This window comes from Barbatula barbatula (genome assembly GCF_947034865.1).
Source record: "Barbatula barbatula genome assembly, chromosome: 5".
In the NCBI taxonomy this organism is placed as follows: Eukaryota; Metazoa; Chordata; class Actinopteri; order Cypriniformes; family Nemacheilidae; genus Barbatula; species Barbatula barbatula.
In genome coordinates this window covers 6,520,791-6,542,980 of record NC_136769.1, presented here as the reverse complement: position 1 = coordinate 6,542,980, position 22,190 = coordinate 6,520,791, and the positions used below count along the sequence as shown (strand labels likewise).

At 38.8% G+C, this 22,190-nt stretch overlaps 1 protein-coding gene across 1 annotated transcript; it reads right to left on the bottom strand.

The window, feature by feature from the left end:
• Window positions 1-352: 352 nt before the first annotated feature.
• tbc1d16 (TBC1 domain family, member 16) lies at window positions 353-22,144 on the bottom strand. The gene is made up of 12 exons (XM_079455543.1): window positions 22,049-22,144; window positions 19,687-19,893; window positions 19,173-19,584; window positions 11,235-11,423; window positions 10,512-10,659; window positions 8,503-8,667; window positions 7,683-7,831; window positions 5,704-5,838; window positions 4,482-4,668; window positions 3,902-4,081; window positions 2,954-3,100; window positions 353-1,677 (listed from the first exon to the last, which is right to left on the bottom strand). The coding sequence occupies exons 2-12, from the start codon at window positions 19,859-19,861 to the stop codon at window positions 1,420-1,422; spliced, it is 2,145 nt and encodes a 714-aa protein (XP_079311669.1). The 5' UTR covers window positions 19,862-19,893; window positions 22,049-22,144; the 3' UTR covers window positions 353-1,419.
• Window positions 22,145-22,190: the final 46 nt, after the last annotated feature.

Sequence of the window (22,190 nt, the reverse complement as noted above, 5' to 3'; positions counted from 1 at the left end):
GCTCCATGTTCTCTTTCAACCGCCATCAGCAGATAAACTAATTAAAGTCCAAGTCCCTCATGGGTTTGGATTAAAGCTCATTCTGCTCTGGAGATGGAGATTAGCACCTTCTGTGGCCACGATTTAATACAGACCGCCAAGACAAAAAGCTTGTCTGAAAAATGAACGGCAGCAACATTATAAACACTTTTTGTGCTTTTAAACCGAGCGTTTTTTAAGGGTAAATAATAATTTTAGTCCTGATAAAGTGTGATATTTAAAAAAACAATGCATAAACGCAATACAATAATGCATAAATAGACATTTCCCTTTTGATTCATGTTACACTGTAAAAAGTCTGTCCCTTTTAATTAAAGTAAAGTCCCATTTAATTATATTGCAATGACTTGTACAGACAATTTGGTTACACTTAAAAAATAGAAGGTTGCAATTCTAGTTTTTATTGTGACAAATTGAAATTATTGTCAAAACATTAATAGTTTTATATTGTTTTCTGTTTACTGTTTAAATAATTCACGAGCTGTTTTAAACCTATTTTCTTTCCTTATGCATTTTATAGCAAAACTGATTCAAAAAGAAAAAAGGAAAGCATTGTATCCTGGGAATTGACCGAATTGTAAATTGTGAGCATCGCATGCTAGAAAGGTCAAGTCCTGCATCTCGACGTATCTATTGTCATCTTACTATTTGCTATTATTGTCGTGACCTTTAGTACATTAAGCCGCATTAACTCTTGGCAAGACATTCAAATAAAATCGAGCTATTACCTACAACAGCAGCCTAACCACATCATAAACTGCTATTTGTCTCTTTAGCTTCAGAATAACTGAGAAAATGCACAATAAGACCAGAAACATTACTTGCTGTCGAAGAGGCTGGATTATGATAAAAGAAAACCGTCTCCTGTGCATATATAATAATATTTATTGTGAGGATATGAAAGGCATATATGGTATGATAACAAAACAATAACGCTGTGATGACACAGACCTCCTGATAACAGTGTTCTGCAGCTAACCTTCGGCCATCGACCGAACAGCTTCGTATTCGTGTTTTAAGATTGCTCAAATGAACCACAAATATCCAGCAATGACTTCCTTTCAACTGTGGTAACATACCACACAAAGGCATTACACACATGCATACATAGTAGATATTAACAAACCAAAAAATAACAAACACCGCGCGATGTGGTCTCATGAAAGATGGATGAAGATTGTCTGTTATTATTGTACCTGTACATTATTGATGAAATGACATAATCCAATCTGTTCCACCTCACAAGCTTACAAAGACGTTCCAGAGGAGGACGTCAACCTCGCTTCCCAAAGGATTTTACGGCGAAGGCAGTGTTTGACACCCTGACGTCTGTATCTCTGATGAAGCGAATAAAGACCTGAAATTCCAGCGACTCCCGAGTCAAGAGTGCTTTCGGAATGTGAAAATGTCTCGAGTTTTGGAGCTTCTTTTGCCCTTGTTGGGACTGGGTAAGGGTGGGCTGTCAGGGGTGGCCGTGCCTCCATAGGGGCAGCTCTGAGAGTCGGGGTGCTCTCCAGAACATTCAACGGCAGGGATGTAGCGGCTGTCCCACATTCCGGGCCCGCACAGTTTACACAGATCGTGTAAGCTGCAGGGAATTCTGGGAAGGAGTCGGAATTGATAGAGCAAACTACGTGCCTGGAATTAGAGACAATGAGAGAAACAGCAAAAAAACGGGATTAAATCAAGCAAACTGATCGCAAAATAACAACATTCGTATATGTATTGCAGAGGTATGCCAATATTTTTTACAATATGATGTCAGTTTAATCCTTTTGGTTGAGCTCCCAACACGTGATCTGTATCAACGTGTATAAAGTTAAGTCATTTTGTGCTTAAAGAGGGTTTTATTTCTTTCTTTCTTTGAATGTTGTCGGTTCTATAACAAGTTAGCTAAAAAAATGAATAAATAATTGCTAATGTTAAGAAATATGTTATTGAAATCTTTGTTTAATTTATTGAATAAAAAGGTGTTCTAGTAAAGAGAGGAAGACTTCAAATGTTGTCAGTTCCTTTCATAAAACTATTGAATGGCTTTTGAAAACATGTAATGTATCACATGGTCGCTGTCCCTCCAAAGCCTTGGATGTGCAAATTTACAGTTTTACAGGGAATGGAAAAAACACTGTACTGTATACTTTTTATTGGATAGATATTTGGAAGCGCCGCAATGCCTTCTGGGACTTCAAGTAGGTTCCTTACGCTCGCAAGGATGCATCCGATTTCAACACATCCGGGTACTTTCATGCCTTCTCTTGTGTTCTTGAGTTTGGAACCGGACTTTTACGGTTATTACCGAGAACACCGAGTATCTACCTATGACCCGTTTAAATTGTACGTTCTATATGGTATGAATGTAGACTGCGTCTGCCATGTTTTATGGTCATGAGACCCGTATGCTCTTTGACCTATGACGTATAAACAACAAACTACACATGAGGGTTGATAAAAACAATTTAGTTTCTCATTTATTGGCATTTACGGCCAACTGTTTTTTGCATACACAAACTACTCGTGACTATTTTTGCCTACTGCGTAGTATGTAAGTAGGCCATTTCAGACGCAGCCACGGGCTATGAGTTGGGTTACTACGTTGCATATAGATCTGTTTATTATTGTAAGTGTATGCACTGACAAATAAGGTCCCGACCCAATTTACGCGACCCCGGCTTACAACGATCCATTTAATGTACATGATGTCACCTACGGCTGTAGACATTTGAAAAAAACTTCATTGAAACTTGACAGTTGCTTGAATACAATATAATTGAGTTTATTTGGAACACAAACGGTTACTGTGAGTAAAAACGCGTTTTGTATGCAGCAGTGAGGAATTCATCACCTCTGTGTGACACAAAGACCATAGCATACATAACCATGAGCGCGTCTTGAGTGTGTGCGTGTGTGTTTATACCTTTCTCAGCACCAGTTCTCCATTCATGTGCATGGAGAGGTTACTAAAGTGCAGCAACATCTGATCCGTGGCGAGCTGCTGTTCCGTCACATCATCGCCGTACAGCACAATGATGGCAACACACAGGAACAGATGGAAATAGTCCGTCTGTCAAAGAACATACATACAAACATAGAAAAGCATCAGCGGACGCAGCCAATAGAACGACGGCTTGCGTAACTCCGGCCAATCTCGAAGAGGCCGGATGCGAACGAAGCCAATTACAGAGCATTAAATGCCAACATGCAAATGAGGGGCAAACCACTTTGCTCCCCGAAATCACCTTGTTATTTGCATGCCAAAATATGCAAATGAATTCTGTGGAAGCCTGTTAATTAGCATCTCATCTTCATTAGACACTCGGCGGAGATCTTTAAAGCAACACGGGCACCCATACGTTTATCGAATGGATAAGAATGAGCACATTCCACTGTTTTGTCCGAAAATCTTGCATCGATGCATTTGGCAGATACGTTTCTCAAAAATGACGAATTGATCCTTCGTATGGAACCCCCCCATCTTCGCACGTGATTGACATGTTTACTTATAACTGTGAGGAAAACAATCGTGATTATAATTTGATCCATTATCACACTTAACAATTCTGGTTCAGGATTTGCTACTACACTTGCGAGGTTCTACAAGAACACATTGAACTTCTCTTTGATGGTAACATCTCTCTATTTGTGTATGATTTTACATAAATATTTATCATTAATATTTCTTTTAAATAATATGTGACATTCTGTACATTCGAGCATTTTATAACAGCATTTAACCTTCTTCTCCGGATTTAACCTTTAATCTTTTACCAGCTCACGCTTATGAACATAAACCACAAACTTCTTCGGGTTCTGCCGAAGATCCGACCACAGCTCAGCTGCTCTGAGATCAGCAGTGCAGATGTACCTGGTAGTGAGCCCAGCAGGCCTCCCACATGCGCAGCGCTTCTGCATCAGGAAACTCGCGCTTGAAACAGAGAAGAATCCAGCGGTGACAGAACAGCAACTGAAGGCCGTCCTCGCCCAGCCGGGTCAGATGCTGGTGAAACCGTGGCAGCATCAGCCGTAACAGCTCTCTCAGATACATCTAGACATACAGAACAACACACACAAAATAACCTGTAATGCTGCTATACGTGAGTTACATTTACATTCATGCAAGTTACATTTACATTCATGCATTTGGCAGACGCTCCAGACGTGACTTACATTGCATAATACTATACATTTGTATCTGAGTATGTGCAAGCCCTGAAATCGAACTCATGACCTTGGTGTTGCTAGCGCCATTCTAAGACACAGCAAAGTTGTTGGGTCGAGCAACATATATTTACATCGAAGTTGCGTTAACATCTCAGTTTAACTCTCCTCACAGTGTCAATTCAACTCAATTTTATTTATAAAACTGAAACACACAAAAAAGGTCAAACAGAACGTTAGCGAAGTTATTCGAGTAAATAATAAAAACCGTGTCGAGGTATTCTCACCAGCTGTCTCTCCATATCTTCGTCTCTGGGAGAACTGATGAAGATTGTGTTCTCCATGAGACCCACAAAGCACCAGAACGTGTCGCTCTCGTCCTGGATCTCCGTCAACAGAGGGGCCACCAGATCTGACATGCCCTGACAGTAGCCCATGACCGGATTCAACACGGCATAGTTCAACAGGATTCGTCTAAAAGACAAGCAGGGGAAAAAAGAAGCTTTAACCTTCGTTTGGTCACGCATGAAAACTTTAAGCAAACGTTTGGAGAATAACTAAAGTAGAAGATGTTATTCATTATTATTCAGTAAAACGAGTATGATTTAATAGATGTTAACTGAAATAGCCATGACTGATTTAAAAGATAAATAAGGGATTTTAGAAATTGCTAAGGTATCTAAACACAAAGGAAATTTTGTATTTTCAATGCATGAGTAGGATTAGCAATAGAACTCAAATTTCTTTCCAAATTTTGGAGATGCTTTAGATATTTTGCTTTGGAACTGGGGGGCATAAGATGGCACCAGGGGGCCACGGTTTCATGGCAATTTATCAAATTTAGAATTGATCATACATTCTGTGTTCCAGCACTGTGTAATTTAGCATTTAAAGAAATGTTATTACAATGATGTCATTTTAAGATTATAAATCGCCGTATGTGGGGGGATGGATGGGATGGGGGGCCACAAAGGGATGCATCATACACAAGACGGGCCTCACAATGAAAACCGACCTTGTTTGAAAGTTTGAAAACCGCTGTTTAAGAATAATAAAACATAATCATTTTAAGATAACATGATTCTGTCATAATTTTGGTAATGACGAGTTGTGATATTAAGTAATTGTTTTTAATCTTAATTATCCACAATAATACTGTAGATATTTATGATTTGGGGGATTTTTATACCAACAGCAAAGTCTAACAATAACATCGAACATTCAATATATTGCCAAGCCCTATCCCTGAATATCAAATATTAGTTTTAACTTTAAAGATATCCCAATTACACTTTTCAAGCAACACATTACAAAAAGATTTGTTAGGTATTAAATTTAGACACATTACTATAGCGTTTAAAAGCTTAAAATGATTTGAAAAGTACTACTTTGGATTTCATGAAGAATTCATGCTGCTGGACTGTGGTTGCACCTGAAGATTGTAAAAATAATCACATCTCTTTCTGTTTCAATATGGATGTCAAGAATGGGCAGATAAAAGACTCGAACCTCATGATTTCGACATTGGGATTGTTCTCGCCCCTAAAGAACATGTTGCTTCTATCAGTTCTGACAACATCCTTATCAACAGTGAACTGAACCTTCCTCCAGAACTCACTGTGTTCCTCTGGACTCATGGACAACCTGCGGAGAGAATAAAAGAACAGAGAAAAGAGATCAAACACAACAAAAATGAAGCGAGTAAAAGAGAAAATTCAATTCAAGACCGGATAAGATATTTAAAATAACATTCGAATGAAACAAAAACTCGCGACAAATAGATCAAGGAAAAACCTCGATACAAAACAGAACTACTGAGAAACAGAACCAAAATGATAAAACACAACGAATCAAAAGCAGAACATAAGGGTAAGAAAAGACAGCAGAACAGAATGGAACATGAAACGCCATATTCAACAGCTTAACATTCCCCTCCTAAAAGCTGGTGGTCCCTGCGGCTACAGACATTCTCATAATAAACAGGTGGGATTTCATTAACACTGTTTGTTTTCTGGAATCAATGCCAGACCTGATGCAACTTCATGTAAGTGTTTCGAGACCTGTGTTTGTGTGAACTTATTCCCACATCTCGCTGTTTCCCCACGAGGGTTACACTCGATGCTCAGCAACACTCTTTACATAAACACTATCAACCTAACAATTATTCAAATAAATAACCGTACGAAGTGAAAAGTGTTGGCATCGATTCAATGCCTCGGTTAGGCCGGTGAAATACCGTACTTGTTGCCCCACACCTTTTCATTATCATATAAAAAACAGTTGTATTAAATTGTGCTTGATAAATAAATAAAGAAGAAGAAGAGTGAAAACCATATTCCTAAGTAAATTAATAAAAAAAATTGGTATAAGGGTACTTATACCCTGGTACTTGATATTTATGTACCTTACTACTCCAAAATACATCATAAAAAAATTTAAAAACTTTGTCTACTTCGTCTCATAGAATTGTACAGAAGTACAATCTGATGTTTTATACTGAAAAATTAATACAGAACATACTGAACATGAAACTTTTTAGGTTTCCTACAAACCTTAAGATATTAACACGTTTGCTTACATATTATTTAAGAATACAAATTATTTTTCGATTATAATAGTGATTTCATTTAAGATTTTTTTTATTAAATATGATCATATATAATTTGAATGTTTATTCATTTTAAATAAATGGTTAATTATTTATGATATTTTATTAAACAAATGATTCTTAAATATTTATGTTTTTATCAAATATTAGATCGCATGCACTGAAGATGCTTAAATACAATCTTGATTTTTTTAGATAGTAGGCCTATAACAAGAATGCACATATTTGAAGCCATTTTTAAAAGCACTTTTACGTTGTGGCGATGACTATATTAGAGGGAGTAAGGTGCTGGATTGATCTATGACAGCGTTGCGAAACATTGTCATCAGTCTTTTAAGTGCTTTATTAATGGCCTGACAATGAACGTAATGGTGGAGTTAATTGTTTCAGGTGAACCACAGAGTGTTTACATCTGCACACATTTATCGATCGGTTACGGTCGCTGCTAGAAAATCCCACCGAGGCTTTTACTCATCGTATAAACAGACCACGTTTGTCATTAGCATTGCAAAACAGCCATGTAACAAACAGAAAAATTCCTTCCAACCAATTTACGAAGAGATTTGTTATTCAGTGACAAAGGCGTGCAAAATTTTAACATACAAAAAAACCCCCCGCTGTTATAGACTCTCAGCCAAAAAGGATTAATTTAAAAGGCATTTATAAGATTTCAACACAATAATCTATGTCAAAAGAAGTAAATGGGTACAGATTTCCAGCTAATCCGGCTAACTGACATCAGTTTATATACAGTAGACCGTTCCTCAGTTAAATTATCTCATTTTATTAACAACATGCTATTATAATAAGTCAGTTAGCCTTGGATGCACTTTATTCTGAACGTGAAGGTTTTAGACTGGTTTGGCCATGAGTCTCTAACCTTCTCTTCTGGATCTCCTGGTACTCCACACGCTTCTGAAGTCTCCAGGCTTCACGCTCCTCAGAGGTGGATTCATAGCTGTAGTAATGCAGTAGGAAGGGCCACACCTCGCCACGGATGGACGGGTCAATGCCTCCGAAGAAAATTGCCTGAAAGAGCAAAGAGATTTTGCGACTTTGATTCAAACCCTAAACTAAATTGTACATTTGCACTGCGGATCTTCAATCTTTTCAAAGCTGTACTGGGATTAAAAAGACATAGACAGTGTTGTATAGAGCGATGCATAATGAATGCAGTACAATGCAAAATCTGATCAAAGATTTAAAGGCATATTTCATTTATGCATGGCGTTGCTAGCACCACGTTCTAACCACTGAGCCACAGGAAAGCTACCAATTTCATATATGGTTTTCTTCTGGAAGAGTCATACTACCAAATATCGTTTCGCTTTGTAAGTGGTAGAATGGGCTTGTTTCCGGCACAGGATGTGTCGGAGGTTTTCTTCCACTAGGATAGCGTTAACTCTGGCGGGAGATTTCATCACAGTCATTTGCCCGAAGAACAAGCCTCTGGTTCAAGCGCATTCGAGAGATTACGGAAGCTAGATATCAACGTTAAAAGCGCTGTCAAATTGTATATTTCTCTTAAACAAACACATCGATTCGCTTCAGAAGAACTTTGTTAAGACCACCGAGCCGTGTCAAAGTTTTTTTAATCGATGGTGGCACTTTTGGAGCTTCAATAAATCACACCCGTTGTTTTTCAGGCCCGGTTAAGACAACAGAAAACAAGCAGCACATGGTGATGCCCGGTATCTGACCTTGCGGAGCTTGTACTCCTCCAGCACCTGGCCGCTGTTGTTGAGATGCCGGAGCCAGGAGCTGACGTCCAGCCGGCGATACAGACGCTCCTCAGGATGCATCTCAGCGGAGGGTAAGGTGGGTCTGCGGATAGAAAACTGCATGCAGGATTTCTCATCTGACACCTGAGAGGAAAGTGATCAAGAAACAAAATGGCAAACATGTGAAAGAGTCTACGAGCCTAATATATAACACTCTGCACAGATTTTATCAATCGGTATGTACATATTAATCTGAATCTCAACACAAGCATGGAGAATTACAAACAAACATTTAAATGCTTATACGTCCGGTGCGCACTGTTGTTTTAACGTTTTAAGTCATGATGAGCTTCCAAATGATGTCATTTTAATCCAATTCAAGCATTAAAAGTGGTTTGTTCATGGTTTGATTATGGGTCATCTCGTTCATTGAGAATGGTGTATGAAGTTTGGACAGAAAAGTGAACATTTTTAAAATAAAAATCTCTCCTCCCATAGCTTCTTTTCTTACTTGTTCATATAACCAAAACGAATTCATTTAAATAGCAAATTCCATGTAGCGTCTGACACATGAACGATGTGCACGGCATAATGTATAAGAGTATGATCTTGCCTTCTACGTTTGCCTGCTTAAAAGAGATGAAGGGATCATTTTTATGGTAGGTTAGAGACAAATTATCAAAAAGTATTATATAAAGGTTTTAAATTGATTTACATTGCAGTCAGTGAAATAAGGATTTGATCCCCCACCAACCAGCGAGAATTCTGGCTCCTCAGATTGGTTACGTGCCTATATGGACCACGGATTAGTCCGGTCACTTTAAGAAAGTACTCCTAAATAAGCTTGTTATGTACATAAAAGAGGCCTGCCAACAAAATCTGCATCTTCCATTTAAACCTCTCCACCACAATTGTTAAGACCAATTAGGTTTCAAAGGATGTCAGGGACAAGATTGTAGAGCTGCACAAACCTTGAATAGGCTACAGACAGAAGCTTTGTGAGAAGGAGACAACTGTTGGTGCGATTATTTGGAAATAGAAGAAAAACTAAATACCGATCAATTGCTCTTGGTCTGGAGCTCCCTGCAAGAGTTCCCCAATGGGGTAAAGATGATCATAAGAAAGGGTGAAGATCAGCCCAGATCTACACGGAAGAAGCGTGTACTGTTCAAGATAGTTGGGACCACGGTTAGAAAGCAACCATTGTTTGATAACACGCTATGCCACAATAAATCCTGAAGCACCCGCAAGGTCCTCCTGCCCAAGAAGGCCCGCCGGCTCGTCTGAACTTTGACATTGAACATCAAAATGATTCAGAAAAGGCTTTGGAGAAAGTGCTGTGAGACCAAAATTGACTCCTGTTTTTGGAGGGAGAGAAATGCTGACTATGACCCCAAGAACACCATCCCTATACTTTAGCGCTTTTCTCTGCCACGGGTAAAGGATGACTTCACCGCATTGAGGGGCTTTGGGACGCGTCCATGTTCCATAAAATATTAGACGAGAGCCTCCTTCCCTTAACTAGATCACTGAAGATGGGTCGTGGATGTGCCTTTAACATGACAAAGACCCAAAACATATGGCCAAGACAACCAAAGAGCGGCTTAAGGAGAAGCACATTCAAAGTCCTAGCCAGTCTCTAGACCCCAGTCCTATAGAAAATCTGTGAAGGAGGCTAAAACCCAAATTGCTGAGCGACAGCCAAGGAACCTTATAGATTTATTAGACACATGTGCAAACCTGCAGACCAACTATACTTCTTTGCTTCCAACAAGGATTTCTCCAACAAGTACAAAATTATGTTTTGCTCGGGGATCAAATACTTATAACATTTCCCCAGATTTTTTTAACAACAAGGTAAAATAAACCATAAATATTACAGACCCTTCATTTCTTTGTAAGCCGGGAAACTTAGCAGGGGATCAAATAATTATTTCCCTCACTGTCAGACAAAATAATATGAATATCGTATGGTAGATTTTTCACACCTGGTCTTTGAGCTGTATCTCTCGACAGCATTTCCACTGCTGAAACACTTCGGCCAGTTTGTCCAGCCCGCCGTGATGGAAGTGAAGAATCTTGTACTGGCTTTCTCTGCTGGCGATAACTAGCTGTCCGCAGGTGCAGGCCTCATCGCTGAACAAACAAACACACTTTCATAAGAGCCGTGTGAACAAACAGAGCAAACACAAGCCACATCCTGGAGATTACAGGATAAAACCGTTTACTTGAGCAGGATGTGCCTCACGGTTTATATGGACTGTAATGATAACGGTTTAATGACTTTTGGTTGGTAATAACATTTGTTACTTTGTTTTTCCACTTCATGAAAAGATTTTTAACATATTTTCAATATCATCACATTACAGGAACACTACTGTAGATCTTTTATTCATGCCACAGAAAAGCAGCCTCAGGTTAAGGATGAGTGATTTTCTTCAGAGAAATACGTAACACAATTCTCTAAAATGAACAACATCAATGAAAGAATACGAGGAGGTAAATGAATATATTAGATGCTTCATAACACAAAGTCATATGAGGTGCTTCACCACGACGTAAAAACAAATAAAGAGAGCCAGAGACTATTCGATTTCACATAAAAAAACAGACAGAAATCATTTAAAAACGGTTTTGCTTGTCATTTCAAAATAAGGATTCACATAAGGGTTTTAAAATCAACCACAGAGGCTTGTTAGATCCAGACTGACCTGAAGAACAGACGCAATGACCTCATGTGACCCAAGTCTACTCTGAAAACCCCACACAGGTGCTCCAAAGCCATGACTTTCTGCTGATCCTCCCACCGGACAGCCTGTGACTGGCTGCTGTCGGAGGGGGCGTGGCTATCCAAACTTGAGGCGGAGCTAGCGGAGCGAGCCATGGGTTCATCACATTCTCTGAAAAAGGCATCTTTGTTAATACTTATGATGTAAAAAAAAAGGCAAGGGAAAATGCTTTAAATGTGTTTACATTCAACGATAAAATGCATCTAAATAAAATGTAGGCATATAGACGCCTTAACTGTTAGTAAACATTCTGATGCGTTTTCGTGGGCGGAGCTTAGGTGGAGGCTGACCGCATTACTAATGCTATGAAGCACGTTTTGTTAGCTTGCTTTTTGACAGTTTAACGTCAGGCCGACCTGTACCAGGGACGAACTGACAGAATTACCTCCGGTTAAATGGCCTGACATCTACACCTACTAGACAGAGAAACCAAGCATGTATAGTAAAGATAAACAGAGCGTATAAATCTATAAAGGCGTGCGTTTACAAACATTGGCAAATGCGTTTACTTGAACACAAAGCTGACACATAACATGAGACTTCTCACTGTTCCCTCTCCCTTTATACTAATGCACTTGTGACAACTAAAGAAGAGATGACAGACAGTGTCCTTCATGTTTAAATCGTTTCTGGATGATGGTTAACTGCTAGTTGTATTTCTAACAAGGTTAGCACACCGTATGCGTTCAAACGTTACCGCTGCGTGAAAAATAACCTTGTTGCCCAGTTTCTGATTTGGGCATGCGTGAGATATACCCAAATCATAATCCACACCAACAAAAGACAGTAGTTATTTCATTTTTACTGTTATGAAGCAGGTATGTGTTAAAATATCAAATTGGAGACTGCATTCTGTCGATTGTGGCTCTAAACAACACAACAAGATGATATTTTAAACTCCTTATGTAGCCGAATCTGTGCTTGTTTGTATTGGCCGCCTCCAGTTTTTCCTTTGTTTATCCTCCAGCTAATGCCGTCGGCGCAAAAGGGTCTATGCGGCCACGATATTTATTAGGGGTGGGCGGAATGACCAAAAATCTATTTCACCGAATGAGTCATTTTATTTTACTGTAACGATATATTTCACGGTAACAATCTCCCATTATAATTCTGTATCTTATACCAAGTTTTTCTTAGATTGATTTACTTTCATTTATTATAGCATAGTTCAATTGTTAGAAAGTTATGTCAATGTACTAAAGCTATCGGATTAAGATTTATCTATATTGATCTTCTAGCTATATCATATGTATACAGTCGGAAGAAAGACAACAGGTATAACAATGAAGTATGGATATCCTACAGTATATGCACAAAGAATAAGAGTACAGTATTATAAACTGTGTGTGTTCATGGTGTCTTAATTCCTCTATTACATTTTTAGTGTGTTGTGACTCTCTCTCTGTTTTTGGGTTAGTTTATTCTCATGAAGTCACAATGTTACAATACCTCTAAATGCCCACCAAAAACGATACATAAAGCGATATCTATATTCAGATACAAACCAGCATGTAAGGCGATTGTTTCTTATTTTAAGTGCACAGGCCCTTTAAATATTCGAGGATCAGATACACTCGCCCAATTTAAAACTAGATTACATCTTTTCAGCCAAGCTTTCACTTAATGCAAAATGTGCAAACTAAACCACCGGGAGACTGCTGACATTAGATATTATTTACTAGGTGTTTATATAACATATTTATTATATATTTAAAACATTTATATCCATGTACTGTATTTGACCTTTTTTGTGTTTTTCTTATTTACTCCCGGTAAAGCTGCTTTGGATCAATGCAAATTGTGAAAAGCAATATATAAATAAAATTGAATTGAATTAAATTCAAATGGATATTCAATGTTTCCTTGTTCCTCAGCTGGAAAATATATCATTGTTATAACTGTGGCATGGACTCTGCTGTTCTCTTAAATTGAAAATGATTTTAAAAACGTTATCTTTATAGTTTTCGTCCTTGGTGTAAACGGGCCTTAACTTTTGTATGATCAAAGCTTTTTATAAGCATTTTCCAACCAGCTGAAACATTTTTTATAAACCCACAAAATAACTCAATTCAGTTTGTCAGTGTACTGTAAATGACTGTTTTCCATGTGAAACTCGACGACAGCTGTAAGTGTGGATACGTGTGTGTGTGTGTGTAGACGCTGAGCAGGAATGAAAGGAATGCTGGGAGGTTATTGTGCTGGCAGGAGCCGAGAAGAGACACAAATCAAGCAGCCTGGCAGCCAATTTCCCTCCTGCCCTCCGTCCTATTCCTCAGCACGTCTCTCTGTTGTTCTGGCTCTCGCTGTAACACAGCCAGAGCTGAAACCGGAGCCGTGGGACCGCCGTCTCTCTCACACTCGTCGCTCTAAAAGAGCACGTCTAACAGGCCAGAAAGCCCCGCAGACGCGGCCTCCGTCACAGATGCACTCTGAGTGAGCTGAATGTTTATGGGTCAATGTGGTACTCGAGAGGTCTTTCTCACCGCACATTACAGTGGGATCAAACACATGAAGCCATATGGTGAATCAGGTCAGAGAAATGGAGAATATGGTGTGAAGTTACATATGTGGACGTCGCCTCGCAGTCTTGCGAGTTTCACAGCGGTGTTCGATACCATGAGGAAGTAAAAGTATACAATTTGTTATTTGAAACAAGGTTTTCCTTCATTTCTATAGGTTAAGACATAGAAAAAGGACAGTAAATAAAAACAAAAATGAGTGCTGTCAAATCGATTAATTAATCGATACCCAAACGAATGTTTGTGTTTATATAATATATGTGCGTGTGTGGCGTGAATATTTGTATGTATATATTAATACACAAACATGCATGTATATATTTTAGAAAGATTAGTAATATATATTTATACACAGGGCTGTTCAACCATTACTTGTGCTTACATAATATATGTCTGTGCACAAAATTTATTTTGTGTTTAAACACATTCACATACACATAAATGCTCTCTATACATTTAAGAAATATTTGCATGTATACATTAACGTTAATTTTGTTTATCATTTAAATTATACATTATGATTTTTATTACATACATACACACATGTACGTGCATGACATATTATGTGAACACAAAGGTGTTATTCTGGATGCGATTAATCGTTGAACAGCCCTATTTATACATAACGTAAAAAATATTTTAATATAAATACATTGACGTTCATATTATATACACATGCATGTGTGTGCAATTACGTATATACATCAATGGACAGTTGACAAATAAACCGTACCATGTGTCTCGTGACAAAAAAATGAAGAAAACAAACTGTTAACAATATATTATTTTACATTATCAATATTTAGATTGTTAATATAAAATAGCATATGAGAGATTTATGTTTATTGTAATTGTGTATGTGTATGTTTTAGCTGTCACACCATAGGACACATTTATTTGTCAACTCAAATATATTATATAAACACAAAAATTTATTTTATAATCGATTATTCACGATTATCGATTTGACAGTACTAGTAAGAAATCACTAAAACTAGAAACTTTCTGTGCAGCAATCCAAAGGTCAAGGGTTCGATTTCCAGGGAACGTACATGACGACGAGAAAATTCACTTTTGCTTTGGGTAAAAGTGTCTGCCAAATAAATAAACGTAATGTATACAATTCAACCTCGATTCAACCTGGGGTTTTGCGCAAACGTGTGGACTCTATTTCAGCTCAAAAACCAACTCTCAGTCCCCTTTCCCCCTTATTGTTCGCCATCGCTATTGAACCATTGGCAGTGGCCCTTTGATCTAGTCAAATGATGGGCATCCTAAGAGGGGGCGCTGTGCACAAACTGTCTTTATATGCTGACGACCTTTTACTTTTCGTCTCTGAGCCAGACAGATCTATACCCCACGTTTTAGATCTACTGAAGGAATTTGGGCAGGTTTCGGGGTATAAACTGAATCTTCAGTTTATTAGGGTGAACTCTTGCCTATAAATTCCGCAGCCATAGCTTACCCTCTTTCAAAATTGCCATTTAAGACATCATTAAATCAATTTAACTACTTGGGCATATGCGTTACTAAAAACTACTCTGACCTGTTTAACTGTAATTTCTCTCCTCTGTTGGATCGAAACATCCAAAGTGTTTCTTTCATTCTTTAGATAGCACTATTTCTCGATTTATTTGGAATGGAAAAACTCCAAGAATACAGAAAGGCATTTTACAAAAAACTAAGGGGCTGGGGGGTTTAGCACTACCTAACTTCTTGTTTTATTACTGGGCTGCAAATGTTCGTAATATGTTAATCTGGTGCTGTTCCAACGATCAGCCTCCTCCCTGGTTAAGGATCGAGGAGGATGCTTGTGGCAGCACTTCGCTTATGTCTCTTTTGTGTCTTCCATTTTTTAATGTTATAGTAAAAAATTGTCTTAAGATCTGGCGTCAACTCGGGCGGCATTTTACTTTACAGTCAACACCTCTTCTGTGCCCTGTTCATTCTCACCCCCTCTTTCCTCCCTCTCTCATTGATAAGGCTTTTGCAGCCTGGGTGGACCACGGGATCATTTCCATTAAACATCTTTACATTGACGGAACATTCGCTTCTTTTGAACAATTGACTCAAGTTTTTAACTTACCAAGGTTCCACTTTTTCAGATACTTGCAAGTCCGTGACTTTGTCCGTAAGTGTTTTCTGGGATTCCCCTCGATCCCACCCTCCACCATTGTCGATACCATATCAAATATCAATCCCTATCATAGAGGGGCCATCTCTACGATTTATAATACCTTTTTCACATGTTGCCCTTTGGATTCTGATAGTCTGCGTAAATTAGCCCGTATGTTCCCTGACATTGATCCAAGCTGCGACAAGTGTCATCTAGAACCGGCTAATCTAACTCATATGTTCTGGACTTGTCCTGCTTTATCTCTTTTTTGGGAGTCGGTTTTTGACTCACTCTCCGCTTTACTTCTTTCAATATCCATCCCTCTCCGCTAGTTGGCTTGTTTGGAGTTTTACCTCCTAATTACTCATTGCCGTCTCATTTCGCTGAGTTGGTAGCTTTTCTTACACTATTAGCGAGACGTTGCATTTTGATGAACTGGAAGGGTCCTCGAGTCCCTTCTCATACTCGGTGGATAAAAGATGCCTTATTTTTTGTTAAATTGGAAAAAATTAAACACTGCCTTCGTGGTTCTAGGATTAAATTTTCAAGAATTTGGTTACCCTTTTTTGAGCAGGTTAAATCTCTGCAGCTGGATGCAGTCTCAATTGACTGACTGACCGCCCAACCCTGCACTTTCAGTGGTTTCTCAGTTTTCAACTGGTATTATCGTTAGCAACACTAAGTTTTGAGATTACTCAACTTTACTTGCTGGACCTAGTTAAGGCTGACCTTGTCCTATTTCTGTATTATGACATAAAGCTCTGTTATATATTGTACTATACTAAACCTGTTAATACTGTGAGGGATTTTGTGTTGGTGTTTTTGTAGTAATGTTTATTTTTTATTTATTTTTTTTGTGTCTGTTTTTTTTTGTTTTGTGTGCTTTTTATTATATTAGTATTATACATTTTTTTATATTGATTGTTTGTCATTGGTGTTGTGAAAAACTCTCAAAACAACTCTCATTAAAGCAAAAAGAGGTCATACCAAATTGCGACATTCACGAATGTATTTTTCAAATAAACTTTCTAGTCAAAGGATCATTATAGGAATGCAAAGCCTCAGCACTGACTGGTGGTCTCTGACACTTGATCTCTGTTATATTTGGCGTCTCTCCGAGCTTGTACCAGTGTGCCTTTAGGGTGGTTTTATTTAAGAGGCTGAACACCCACTTGGATAGGAACTGCCCTTAGGGCCCTTACAGAAACAAAATGCCTCAAGAGCTTCATGCCACAGAGAGCCAGAGCTGTCAAATACTGTTAACACATCACAATTACATCACCCTTAGCAAAACATGACCTCAACCAGAGCCGTTTTTGTAGGTTTTAACAGCAGCATTTACAGTTTGGTCCACCCTTTAATCCTGAAGTCTGATTTCACCTTTTCATCACATTTCTAAATAGGGGCCCAATATACGGCGAGGGACCTTGGGGCACCTCGCAATAGTCCACAACAAGCAAACCAGAAGAAAAGAGTAAAACCTTATAAAGACATACAAAATTTGCAAATCAGAACTGACGCCAAATATAAACACACAGAGGAAGTGAAAACAGAATACGATCGCAGATTGCCGATATTTATTTTTTCTGATGGGCTGTCTCATGTCCTGGCCTCACCCCTGCAACTCAGGCCAAATAACAAAGGGAGGAAACTGCTAAAGAGACAGAATGTTAAATGAAGCAGCTGGGGGAGGTAATCTGCTATTGGCTCATCTGTGGAAGATTAGACCAAGAATTCACACTGCCAAAACACCAACATGCTCAACGCCACTGGGACGTCTGTACAACAGCCTGCTATGTCTCCACCATGTGCTCACAAAGCAGCATTACAGCATCATTTAATGGTCCTGTGAGTGTATTTTATGTTCTCTGTGTTTTTACTATCCACACCTGTTTAAAATGAAATATTTAACTAGTTTGTGTTCCCTGAGGTCAAAATTTACTTAAAGGAACAGTTCACCTAAAAATGTCAAATCTGTCATCCTTTACTCACCCTCAAGTTGAACCGAACCTGTATGAATTTCTTTCTTCTGTTGAACGCAAAAGAAGATGTTTTGAAGAATGTGAAATATCACACAGTTCTGGGAGACAATTGACTACCACAGTAGTAGTTAGTGCTCAAGAACCGTTTACAAACATTCTTCCGAATATCTTTCTTTGCGTTCAACAAACTTTATACATGTTTGGAACAGCTTGAAGGTGAGTAAATGAAGACAGAATTTATATTTTCAGGTGAGCTATCCCTTTAAGTTCATTTTCATACTAATATTACTGTGGACATTGGCTGTAGGCCAAAGGGTTTGTTCACCCAAAGTCATTATTTACACACCTCTGTATCGTTCAAATTCTCTTTATAGCTTTCTTTCTTTGGAAACCAAAAAAGGTTTTCTTTTTACAATGGGAGTGGATTTATTTTTGCGAAACAAAATCATATTAGAATGTAATGGAAAATATAAAGCAATATATTAAATATATGATTTTAATTTCTTATAATTTCTCAATATATGAAAACTAAATTCCTTATACATTATTTTATATCATTTTTACATGATGTAATATTTTTATAAACATATATTTTTTTAAGTTTTGTACATATTTTATTATGTCTGATAAATATATAAGAAAAAAAAATGTCTTTGCCAAGGAGGACGTTGACCTTAATCTTACTGACAGTCGGTTAAAGGACACTGAAAGGCTTCAGAACAGTAACACATGATGCCGTGCCGTACTAAAGCCACGCTCAGCTGATCTATGAATTAGAAATAAGCTCCCGGCATCTCCTCTTACTGCACACAGTCAAATATGCAGTAACAACATCATGGCACGTACGTGACAGGGTCATGGTAACATCAAACATTTTCTACGTAGTTTAGTGCTCAACACTCCCCATTTCAACTCACAAGGTTATATGATGATAACAAGGCATAACTTATTCGCATAACGTTGGCAAGTACAGCGATATACTGTCACTAACATTATAGCAACAGTTTGTCCAAAAATTATTCACCCTCGTGTTGTTCAAAACCTGTATGTGACTCTTTCTTCTGTGAAAGATATTTTGAGTAATGTGCTTTTGTGTCCAATGAAAGTCAATGGGTCCCCCGTGTTTTTGGGACACCAACATTCTTCAAAATATCTTCTTTTGTGTTCTGCAGAAGAAAGTCATACAGGTTTGGTAACTATTCCTTTTAGGCGTGTATATCCTGCACAGATACATTTTTCTCACCTGCTGTCATTATCCAAGAATACGGAGCTGCTGCTCTCGCCCAGAGCCTCGCTGACGGGTGACAGGCAGAAGGGCGAGGAGAAGGTGTCCGAGTCCGAGCCCAGGGTGCTGTCTCGACTCACCTCGTCTGCAGACAGTTCGCAAGATCCTTCGTCGCCCTCCTCTGAAATCTGCTGGTTGGGTAAGGGTGGCTCCGCTCCATCTTCATCCTCGTCTTCTTCGGGAGCGGGCGGTGGGCGTGAGTGAACCCGGTGGGCACGGCGGCGGGGGTAGCGGCGGACGGGCGAGCTTTCGGGGGTGATGAAACGAAGCGCCTCTTCGTCCTGCCGTTGGATGCGGGAGTTGGGCACCAAGGTGAGGATGAGGGTGGAGCCGAGGGTCTCGTCTTTCTCCAGGTGCACACACAGGTAACCTAAAAGTCAAACATTTACATGAATCAGATCAACGTAAAAAGCTATAATGTGGGATATGCTGAGATATTCTCAGATTTAGTTTAGATGTGTTTAAGTGGTACCTGGGTGATGCTCAGGCATTCCAGGCACAGGTTCTGATGGGTGCACACACACATTGTTCTTGGAGAAGATGATCTCTCCATCCAGCACGGTCCTTGATCCCCCTGAGCCCACGTTAAACGTCAAAAGGTCAGAGGCTTTGGAGGATGCGCGTCGCAAGAGTCGACCGAATGACATCTCCTCCAGTGACCTCTCACTGCTCCCATCCTCTGTGTGTGTGTGTGTGTGTGTGTGTGTGTGTGAGTGTGAGAGAGAGAGGGAGAGAGAGAGAGGTGTAGTTTAGTGGTTTAAGAGTTACAAACTAAAATATTATATATGAAGAATGCATTTTGCCACCACAATACTAAGTTACTAAGCTATTCTATGTTGTTGCTAGGGTATTCGGACTGGTTGCTATGCGTACGGTCATTAAATGATCTAACGAAGTACTTCTCTGACAAACTGCACAGACATTTGTGACTAAAACATACACAGTCACACCTTAAACACACACGTACAAGTGTGTCGGTTGAAGAAACTCTTACTGGTTCTGTAATGTTCAAGATCCATATCAATAACAAACCAATAAAAAGTTGTGAGGCTATTACTTTTCTAGTCCGTCAGCTAGTTTTGAACAAAGAACTTACCCACTGGATTGTGGGACAGAGTTAGGGCTCTGACTGCTGATAATGGTTCAGTATTTACATTTTTAAATTCTAGTTGATTAAAGAAGTCTATGCCAGTCCGAAGGACTTATAAGAACTAATCATAAAAAAATTATGCAACATTCTGAAACCATCCCTCGCTTCCTCGGGTCTAGACTTTCATTTCAATTTCCTTCTGCTTTGTGATTTTAGTTTTTTCCTGCGTTAATTCACTGTACCCAGAACTTCCTCTACTGGTTTACAGGGTGGCAGTTTCAGCTGATAAGAGGTCAGTTTCCTGATAATGACAAGCAATGGCAACCTTGGCAAGACCAACTCACAAGTAACATTATACCAAACATGTGACTGAAAAGAGAAAAATCTTTGGAAAAAAACACCGTCCCAAAGAAATTTTCTAATTCTAACCTATACAAAACCCATTTCAGGCATTCGGCCAATCTGTGAATGGCTGTTTTTAAGCAAACCTGTCCGGTAAGGTTGCTCAAAGACTAGAGTTACATTTGGTTCTTTTTTATGGACAACCCAAGTAGTCCACACATACCATAAAACTATAATAACAGCGCGAACATGACAGCAGTGAATAAACACGCCACATCCTGGCACTGGACTATCTGACATGCGGGCCAAATCAGGCAAACGTGATATTGTACTGTCAGGAGGTGTGTACTGAGAAGAGTGTTGTGAGAAGAAGCATGCGTTTCTTTTGCCATCAGCACCCCTCAAGCCTCCTTCACAGGCTGATATCCCAATCCACACGACAGCACAACTTCTCCATGCACTTTAATGTACAGTATGAATAGTATGCGTTTGAATTTTTCATCAATCCGTACTAGCAGACCCCAAAAATCGAATTATTTAAGAATGAGTATATGGGCTCTTCGCAATCTACAGAGACAACAAAAACAGCAAAGTATATTTAGCCATCCAATTCTAGCTGTAAGATCAAATCTAATATTTTACATACAGAACACAAAATAAATATTTTAGAATACATAAATTCCAATTAATATGAAGACCATATGATAAAATTTTTTTTTGCACTTGAAAGTTGCTATAGTGGCAATAATATACCCTAAAAATGATTTTAAATATATAAAAGTAGAGTCCGGATAAAGAATATAATAAGAATAAAAAAGAATATCTGTAATAGTTCTTTTACAAAGATATTATCGTTATATTATAATGATCTCTGGATCCTATAGGACCCTCTAGATAATTCATTTCGTATTTTTAACATTGCAATACAACATAAAGCTATTTTTATTTACACTACGTCAATTCTTTAAAAAAACGTATTAATCCCAGTGAAAAGTTCAAAGTCTTCTAAGAAACGAGCTGTGTGTACACCCCATCATCACACAGTCGGATTATAACGTTACATTAAACGAAGTTCACAACAAATGCAACCCATCTGGACAACATGCATGTGTTCATATCGATCCTGCTCGGGCCTGTATCCGATGTTGTGTCCTTTGATCGGACCGATTGACCCGTATCACTATTGGATTTAAATAGACAAGCATCTTCCCCTCTCTGTCTCACGCATCACATAAAGCTTTTAGGACAGATGACACGCGCAAACCCGTCCCGTTATGTCAGTTGTAACAGAGGCGTATCAACTGCTGTATCCATATGGGACGGTCCATTTAAACAACTTCAAATATTGTCAGCCACAGTAACGCACAAATCATGGATAAAGCACACAAGCAGCAAAGCTTACCTTCAGCACCAGACACGATTACAACATTTGCTGCTCGTCCACATCAGAAGCGCGCTCCGTTCGAGCCTTATATTACATATATGGGATGTATTGAATGACGCGTATGTTTGTGGGTGACACTCAGCTTGCCGCTGCTGAGCGA